Genomic DNA, 9,315 nt, shown 5'->3' on the forward strand with positions numbered 1-9,315 from the left:
ATAAATTGCTAAGTAGGAAAGGAGATAACATTTGAAATCTAAACAAAGAAAATATCTAATAAAAAGAAGATTTGAAGTTTAATCTCAATCAATCAATCAATCAATCAATAAACAAATTGCTGCTATTCAAAGTGACCCCCAGGGATTGATCAGGGATGGGAAGCTTGTTAGAAATGTGCCCTGAGTACCACAGAAGCACCATGGAAGCAGATGTCTGTATGTCTAGGTGTAGCCTAGGAGGGGTATTTGGACAACCTCTTCAGTCTGTTTGTCTGTCTCCCCTCCCTCCTCCCTCTTTTCTCTCTTCTTCTCTTCCTCTCTCTCTCTCTTTCTGTTTGTTTATATGTCTGTATGTCTGTCTGTTCCCAGAGTATTAGTTACTTATCTTGTTGCTGTGATAAAATACCTTGGTTAAGGCCACCTAAGGGCCAGTGAGAAGATTGGTGGGTGGAAGGAAGTATATTCCATACTGATGAGTGTCACTGGATAACTGGAGTATGCAGCACACAAACAGAATAAGTAACTTAAAAGCAACTTATGAAAGAAAATGTTTATTTTGGCTAACAGTGCCATGGTAGTCTATCGTGACATGGAAGTCATAATGCTTATAGCTTAAGGTAGCCAGTCACATTGTATCCATAGTCAGGAATCAGAGAGGAACAAATACTGGGGTTCAGCTGGCTTTCTTCTTTTTATGTAATCTACAACTGTAACATAGGGCACGATTCCACTGATATTTAGGTTGGGTCTTCCCACATTTGTTAACCTGATCAAAATAATCTCTCACAGGCCTGCGCAAATGTTATTCTTTGGTGATTCTAGATCCTATCAAATTGACAGCATTAATCATCACAAGTTCATTCTGAGAACCATTGCCATAAACATGTGTACATCACCTAGGCCTTCCTAGAGCATTGACATGCTGCAAGTGATCCTAATGTGACTAACTTAGCTCAAGGCTGTTGGTAAATTTTTGATGCATACTCATTGTTTTCTCATCTGTCTGTGGCCTCCAAGAAGCCAGGCCAGGACCACGCCTAGACCTGGGCATGTTCTCCTGGTGTATATAGTCAGGAGATGGGGAGCTTGGTTATTTTCGTCCTGTGTGGCCCCTTCATGGGATAAGACTGCCAGAGTCTTCAGTGTGTCCCCCCACCCCGCTTGAGCTTGGCCTTGGCTGCAGTGTGGAATTCACTGCATGTGTGTGGTTTCCTAGAGGCGTCCTGGTGCCTGTGCTGATGATTCTGCTGTCTCCTCACACAGTTCCTGGCAGACATTGGGAAGCTTCTGTTGATGCCAATCACACAGACGCAGAGGCATCACCTTATTATTTCAAGCACATTCAAGCTTCACCTTCTGTCTGTCTACCTGAGATTGGGAATACATTCTGTTCCTCACTCTCCACAAGGAAAATTGGTTGCTATTGTTTTATTATCTATAGAAGATAGAGCATTATACCTTCCTTTTTTTTTTCCCCTGTGGGGAAAAATGCACCAGAGAATTTCCATGTCAGCCTCAAAGATAATTTTTATGGAGATTAGAAGCATCTGACTTTTTGTGAGAGAAAAGAAATAATAGGAATAAAAAAAAATGTCTTGCATGCTGACCTATTTTTTTCCCTTCCCACAAATTATCTCTTGTGTGTGAGTTCCCAACTTGTCCATGATTCTTTTTGAAGTGTCTTTTACCAGCTGGCAGCAGTGGGTTCAATGGGCTAAGTCTTGGCTTATGCTCATGGCTTCCAGGATGACTAGTCTGTTTTTATTTCATGCTATTTTTGAACTGGAGAATGACCTGCACAAGAGTTCCATGCATGGTTATTTTGGAATCTTGCAGCTTTAAAATGCTGTGCCAGTAGTCCACAGATACATGTCCTGTATGTTTGTGTGAATGTGTGTGAGTAGGCTGTGCGTTAGTGCTAGGAAGAAGACATGAAATGGATGGTACCCTTTGCACCAGAAGTCTAGACTAGCTAAGAAAGGAAGCACACTACAGTTTGTTCAGAGTGGAATCCTGCTTCCTTTAACACTTGTGTCACCTTCTGTAACTTGTTCCATTTGCCTGGGCTTTTACAATCAAAATAGCAGACAAAAGTGCCTGCTACCATGCCGAATATGTCCTAGGAAAGCAATGCCCAATTTGTGTGAGCATTTATTCTCTGCTCTTTCACAATTAGAATGAAGTAATCCAAACCCTAACATGTATAGTGTTATTATTACTGTGATTTAAAATTCTGAGGTATTGGGAAGAAAGAGATTTTCCAACAGCTTTTCATATTTTTTAAGTTCCTATGATGACTTTTTTTGCCAGTATGTTTATTGTCCCATGATATTTGGTTCTGCTATTAATCTTTTTGTTGCCATTTATATCCATTCTTTTTTTTTTTTTTTTTTCCTTTGAGACAGGGTTTTTCTGTGCAGCTCTGGCTGTCCTGGAACTCCCTCAGTAGACCAGGCTGATCTCAAACTCAGAAATCCTCCTGCCTCTGCCTCTCAAGTGCTGGGATTAAAGGTGTGTGCCACCACTGCCCAGCTATATCTCTTCTTATAATGTTAAAAATTGATATAATGTGCCAAAAATTAGAAGCTGTGCATTAAAGGATAATGATTGTGAGTGTGTGCATGTTATAATCTCATGGGTCTTTTAGTCTTTTTTTTAGCATATGATTATATAGGTTAGATCATACTACATGCACACACACACACATACATACACAAACATGATTCTTACTTTATAGTAGCCTGCTGACTAGACAATCACATGGATAACCATGGAAGGTTACTGATATTTTGGGGGGTGTTATAAGTGGTGGTGGCCTTTCTGCCATATGTAGGTGCTATTTCTAAGGTAAAAGATACTAGCTGGCTGACTCTTGAATATGCTCTGCTGTCTTTTGCCAAGCGTACATCACACAATATCTTAAGGCAGTTCAGGAGCAGCTCTTCCTTCAGGTAGCTCCGAGTTCTCTGTACCAGGTATTTTTGTGAAGCTGTATCTAACGTAAGCCTTAAGCCAAGGATTCCAGGATCTCTTACGGCATGTTATCTGTTATAGTCCTATTGCTATAGGTACCGCTGTGCAGCTCGAAGCCAGAACACACCAGATAGCTCTGCATCCAACCTGGGATTCCGATGTGCAGCTGACCACCTGCCCACTGCAGACTGACAGCCAAGAGGAGCTTTTCTAGATTCAAGAAGGCGTTTCTTATTCGCAGCTGGCCTCCCCTGGAAATCTGAACTGATCTCATGTAAAGTATTCCCATCTGAGGAGGATTCCATGTCCACCCAGTGGCCAAAGGAACTGTCTCGCGTGACCAAATGGCTGGCGCATGTCAGCACTTGTGCTTTATTGTGTGGTGTATCTTTGGGGATCATCGCCATGTTTTACTTTGAAAGCCTTTTGAAGAGGAGAGAGCCGAGAACCAAGAAGTCCTGGCCAGACTCTGCCACAGGGTCAGACCCTGGAGTCCAGCACCTTGTCTGCCTCGACCTCTGTCTCCTCATGAAATGAGGGATGGACAACATGATCTTTGAGGCTCTCTCCAACTCTATGTGAACTAGCAGATTCTATTCGAACTAGCAGAGTGTATTGTGATTGCATAGTGAGAATTTATGACAGATTATTTTTTAGCTATTTTTTTGCCATGTGTGAATCTTGAGTAATACTAATCATATAAGGTGAGAGTTATCTTACATATTATTTTCAGAAAAGGGTGGGGTTTGAGTCTTTTATATTCATACTGCACTTTGTTCTTTCAAGGAAATCAGTGTCTTTTACATTGTTGTGACAAATCCCATTGGGACAGTGAGGGGACACTCAAGTTTGGAGTTCTGAACACACAGGAATGCCTGTGGAGTGACTCTACTGTCCTTTTTCTTTTGACATTAAGTGCCTTTGGCTCAGAGGGACAGTTTGAAGCCTTGTTTCCCCTTTGCCCCCCAAGCCTTCAAAGAATGTGAAAAGTGTACTAATTAGGGAAACCATTTAATTCTAGCTCTTTGGGTGTTGAGGTTTTGTCAGATGGTATGTATTGTATTGTAATGCTAAATCCTGTACTGGAAGGTCTAGGCCTGTGAGTGAATTCTCACATTTACAAGCTTTTGTTGTGCAAACCTTGTTCCTTAATTTAAAACTATTGGCTAAATAAAATTGGCTGTACCCAATTACTGGAGGGATTAGAGATAGGTGGGTTTGAGTGTGGTTGGGTATGGAGAGAGAGAGGAGAGATCAAGGAGAGAAGGAGGAAGAAGAGGGTAGGAGGAGCTGCCTTGAAGAAGATGGACCATAAGCCTTTGGCCAGGAGAAACTCCAAGTATCTGGGAACGCCACTGTGAGGCAACCAGGCCAGCAGTTAGAAAAGTAGATTAGGGGTTACCCCCAGTAATTGTCAAAGCCAAATAAAATAACCATAGTCTGAGTCTCATTTATTTGTAAGCCAGTCGGGGATAAGCTTATATTGGTACCACATGGGAGAAAAAGAACCAGGACCTTGAATAGACTCCATTCAGGGTGTCTGGTATATTACACCAGAGAGATGCAAGAAATGTGGTTGATTTTGCGATATCAGATGCTTTGAATCATGTACTATGTCAAATAAACTAGTACCTCCCGAGTCAGACATTTTGTAATGCTTCTGTGTTTTGTTCTCTAGAAAGAAGCTAGTTGATAACTTTGATATGTGGGTAGTTTGTAGCAGTTTTTATTCTCTAGAGCAAGGCCATTCTGCCAGGAACCCTGTTATAGCCTTGCTACTTCTGGCCACAATACATGATACAAAGGCAAGGGCATTGCCCTGGTGAACAGACGCTTCCAAAGCCAGGGAAGAACTTAGTTCAGAGTAAAGGCTTTCAACTCAAGATTGATGCTAGCATCCACCCAGATTTCCAGAGTCCTGACTCCCTGAGCCATTTTTAGCAAAGTTCATCTTTATAGTTGCTCACAAAGTCAAGTAACAATGTCAAGTGACCAGTCAACGCTGGGTTGCTACTATTACCATTTTACTTTTAAAAAGTATGTGAGCACATGTGTACTTGTGCATGCACAAAGGTTGGAAGACAACTCATGGGAAGCTGTCTTTTTCCACCACTGTGTGGGTCTCAGGAATGAAACGCAAGTCCTCAGGTTTGGTGGCAAGCACCGTTAGTCTCAGAATCATTGTACCAGCCCTCATTTTGTTTTTGAGGGGTCTGTAGCTTAGGTCCGTCTGAAATTCACTAGGTTGACTTTGAACTTTTTGTCCACCCTCAGTCTCCTAAGTACTGGGGTTACTGTCATGTACCACCATGTCTGACAGTGGCTGTGTCTGTCTATAATCTCTTTATAAAGTAGTAATGTTGCTTGTATATCTAGACACATTTATGACCACTTTGTGAATATAAACCATTTCTCTAAAAACTTCTATGTGATGATTAATCCCACTCAGAAATAACAGACAAACAAAGCTTATGTAGGAAATAAGGTTTTTATTTTTAATGTCACCATTTCTCCTGTGCAGCTTTTGTTTTTACTTATTAGCTTCCACCTGTGAGTGAGTGCACACACCACCTGTATGTTTTACATCATTACATTATAGTGCATATATATGGGTCTCTTTCCATGTTAATTAATGTTTAGGTATCATAAACATTCTTGTGTGGTTTTGGGCAGTTCTAAGAACTTCATTTTTAGCAGCTCCTAGCATGTTCTAGGATTTAAGAACCACATATGTCGGTTACTACAACATAGTCTCCTAATATTACAGACTGACGTATGAGCAGGCAGACAGAATGTAACAATTACAGTTTTGTATTTCAGTACCATAAATGTGACTCTGAATATGTCACTTGCTTGTCTTGTCCTTGGACCTGCTCGTGCTGGGCTTGTCATGAGGTACACCATGGTGACAGAAGCATGTGGAAGAGGCGACCACTTACATCATGGAGGATAGGGAGCAGAAAGAGATTGCAGGAACACCTCTACTGAACTAATTCCTTCAGTTAAATCCCACCTCCAAAAATTTCTGCAACTTTTCACAAATAGAACCACCAGCTGGGGGCTAACTGTTCCACACATGTGCCTGGGTAAGACAATCAAACCATTAAGACTGAAGGTTTTTATCCCCTACAAAACTGCATATATCCACACACAGACACATACATATAAGCAAGCACCCAGCTGCACACAGGCACATAGAGACATATACACAGACACAGACACACACAGTTGTACACACAGTTACAGAACAGACACACAGATGCACATACAGAAAAAGAAAAGGTAGCTCGCACACACGCGCGCGTGCACACACACACACACAAACACACACACACTTCTCAGATAGAGGCAGACTATTTAGGAAATTCTCACAAGCAGCACTTGTAAAATAGGTGCTTAAGGAAACCAGGACCCTAATGAAGTTCCTACTGCCATTTGTAACTAGAGTTATAGCTCTTCAGTCCCTTGTCTCTCTATCCCCTGACACTCTCTCTCCCCCTTTAGGATGTAAGCCCTTAAAGGCTTGTGCTTCTAATGGAGACCATTTCCATGAAAAGTCAAACTTGGATCCAGGGACTAGACTCCTCCTCAACTGTTTTTTTTTTTTAAATTTTTATTTATTATTTATTTTTTTAAAGATTTATTTATTGATTATATGTAAATACACTGTAGCTGTCTTCAGACACTCCAGAAGAGGGAGTCATATCTCATTACGGATGGTTGTGAGCCACCATGTGGTTGCTGGGATTCGAACTCTGGACCTTCGGACAGTCAGGTGCTCTTAACCACTGAGCCATCTCTCCAGCCCCTGTTTTTTTTTTTTTTTAATGAGGCAGTGTCTTTGTAGTTTCTTAGCTGCGTTTTCTGCTGCCAGGAGAGCTTAACATAGCAGGAAATGTAACAGTTTCCTAAGCTTCTCACTAAACCACTCATTGTATTAAGGAAAGGCACCTCCAAAGGACTTTTAGTTGTTTTATTTTTATCTTCTGAAGGTCTTCCTAAATTGATTGATAAGGTTTTCTCTTGTATTGAAAGGAAATTTGTGCTTGCTTATTTCAGAATTTGTTTGCAACTCCTACAGAGCCCAATACAGCTTCCAGCCTTCTACTTACTGCTTGTTAATCACTTAGTCATTTTGCATTAAATAAATACTTTGGTAGACAGATTGTCAGGGGGACTAGGTCCAGCATGGAAAACCAGTTTGTTTATCTTTTTTCTCCTTCAGTTGCCCTTATTTTGGGTTGCTTTCTAACAGTTTTTGTTCCTTGTCTCCATTGATACATAGAAGGAATTTGGGGTGTGTTTTTCAGTCTGTTTTGGTCTCCAATTCCTGATAATTATGCTTTATTTTTAAGGGTGTGTTGTACATATTAGTTGAGTGGGAAGTGGGCATTTTGTCTTTCCCAAGGCCTTAGAAAACATGATTAGAAGGGACCTAGAGGTGGCAGGAGATGGGGGTGGCTACGAAGAGTGACACTTCCTTCTTGTAGAATATTGAATTGCAAATTGGTTGCAAACTTCACAGGGTTCAGCCTATAAACTCTGAGAACAGAACAGAACTCTGTAGCAATGCAGATTTTTTTTCCAGGCTCCCACCTCTTTTGGACAAAACATTTCAGTTACCCATTGCTCTTCAGGAAAAGAGTGCAATGGAAGGTACCATTTATTTCAGGACGTGTTGATTAGGGCACAGGCGTGGTGAATGGTTCCAAAATAGTGTCAGAGTGGGTCACTTCTGTTTCCAAGTCTTCCCTGATAACTGAATGTTGACATACAATAGAATAATGGCTTTCAGCCCTGGGAACCCCAGCGTTCTCTCTGGTGATGAGCTTTGCTAAAGGAATCACCTTTATCTTCAGTTTTCCAGTAGCACTTAGAATTTTTTCCATGCAGTTAAATCTATAGCTGCCATAGGACAGGGGATATTTTGGAAACAAACATCACTTCCTTTTTGTCCCAAAACTGTAGGAATTTTATAAGAGGCATGATAGAGGGTCTTTTATTTCATTGATTTTTTTTTTATTTCATTTTGAAATGATGCTTTACGTACACCTTTTTCTCCTCCTTTCCACGGACAGTTATCCTAACACAAAAGGACTAACCTGTAGGCTAGCTATCAGGAAAAGGAAGTGTGGAGGGAGTGGGGATGGGGGAGGCACACAAAACAACAACAGCACACCCGAAATGTCATAGGTGGAGCAGGCTGTGTGTATGTAAGTGAGGCCCGTTCTAAAGAGGCTGAGAGATCAGGCTGGAATGGCTAAACTGTCCAATGCTAGGGAAGAGCTAGATATTTGCGTTTAAAATAACATTTCTTACCACATTTTATGCTTTTGTGTCTATGTGCTACAGCACACATGGAGGTCTTGTGTGGGAGTCTTCTGCCTGGGTCTTGGTGCTCAAACTCAGGTAGTCATAGTTGGCAGCAAGCATCTGTACCTGCTGATCTCTTCGCTTCCTTCCTGTTGTGTGGCCTAAGATGGAGTGCAGATCCACATCCTCTGGCCCTAAGGATCTGGGTTTGGTTCCTGGCACTTAACGTGGCTGCCCACAGCCACCTGGAACTCCAGTTCCAGAGGATCTGACATCTTCTTCTGGTACCTATAGACACTACGCATTCTCATGATCCAGACACACGGGGAGGTAAAGCACTCTACACATTACAAAATCAAGTAAATATGAAAAAAATGGATAAAGTGCACACAGTGGAAAATTCACTTTCTGCAGTGCAATATACATGGGAAGAATGACTGATGCTGCAGTGGTACACAAGGAGTGTGTGTGAGAGAGAAAGGGCAGCAGCTTGCCTAGTGACCTCATTTTACCCAGAAGTCCCTGGGAAAGCTCCATGCCTCCATCCCCACCCCATCACACCTAGAATGATTTCCCAGACTTGTGTGGTCAGTAGATACACTGACAGGACATTTTCAGGCCCTTCGGCCTTCATCGCTAAGTTTTCCGGCTAATACCAGCTGGTACCACAAATGTCAGGCTCCTGACCGCTGGCTTCATTTTTATTGGTTGAAACTTGCTTCTTGTAATACAAAGTCCCCCAGAACAGACCTTAGTTCCACAGAATCTGGCCTTTGGTGTTTCTCATGCTTAAAACACCATGGAAATTATTAACTCCGTGAGCCTGGGATGAAACCTTGGCAGCTAGCCAGAGCTGCTTTTTCCCACTGTTGTGTTTAGAACATTAGAGCCAGAGTTTAATTAATTTTTTGATTAAGCAAAATCATTACAGATGATATTTAGGTAGGCTATGAAGTAAGAAACGCCAGATTTTGAAACTTGCCCTACTTGAGTTCTGAAAATTCAAGGGCTTAACACCAAGGGATCGAA

At 41.6% G+C, this 9,315-nt stretch overlaps 1 protein-coding gene across 1 annotated transcript in view; it reads left to right on the forward strand.

The window, feature by feature from the left end:
- The window catches only part of Sumf1 (sulfatase modifying factor 1), an 84,284-nt gene extending 79,668 nt beyond the window's left edge, over window positions 1-4,616 (forward strand). The window contains exon 9 of the mRNA XM_021164694.2: window positions 3,055-4,616. Coding sequence (XP_021020353.1) covers window positions 3,055-3,165 — 111 coding nt within the window. The 3' untranslated portion in view covers window positions 3,166-4,616. The remainder of the gene's footprint in view (window positions 1-3,054) is intronic.
- The last annotated feature ends 4,699 nt before the right edge of the window (window positions 4,617-9,315 follow it).

Source organism: Mus caroli, unplaced genomic scaffold (assembly GCF_978045245.1).
Source record: "Mus caroli unplaced genomic scaffold, Mus_caroli_1 scaffold_7, whole genome shotgun sequence".
Lineage (NCBI taxonomy): Eukaryota > Metazoa > Chordata > Mammalia > Rodentia > Muridae > Mus > Mus caroli.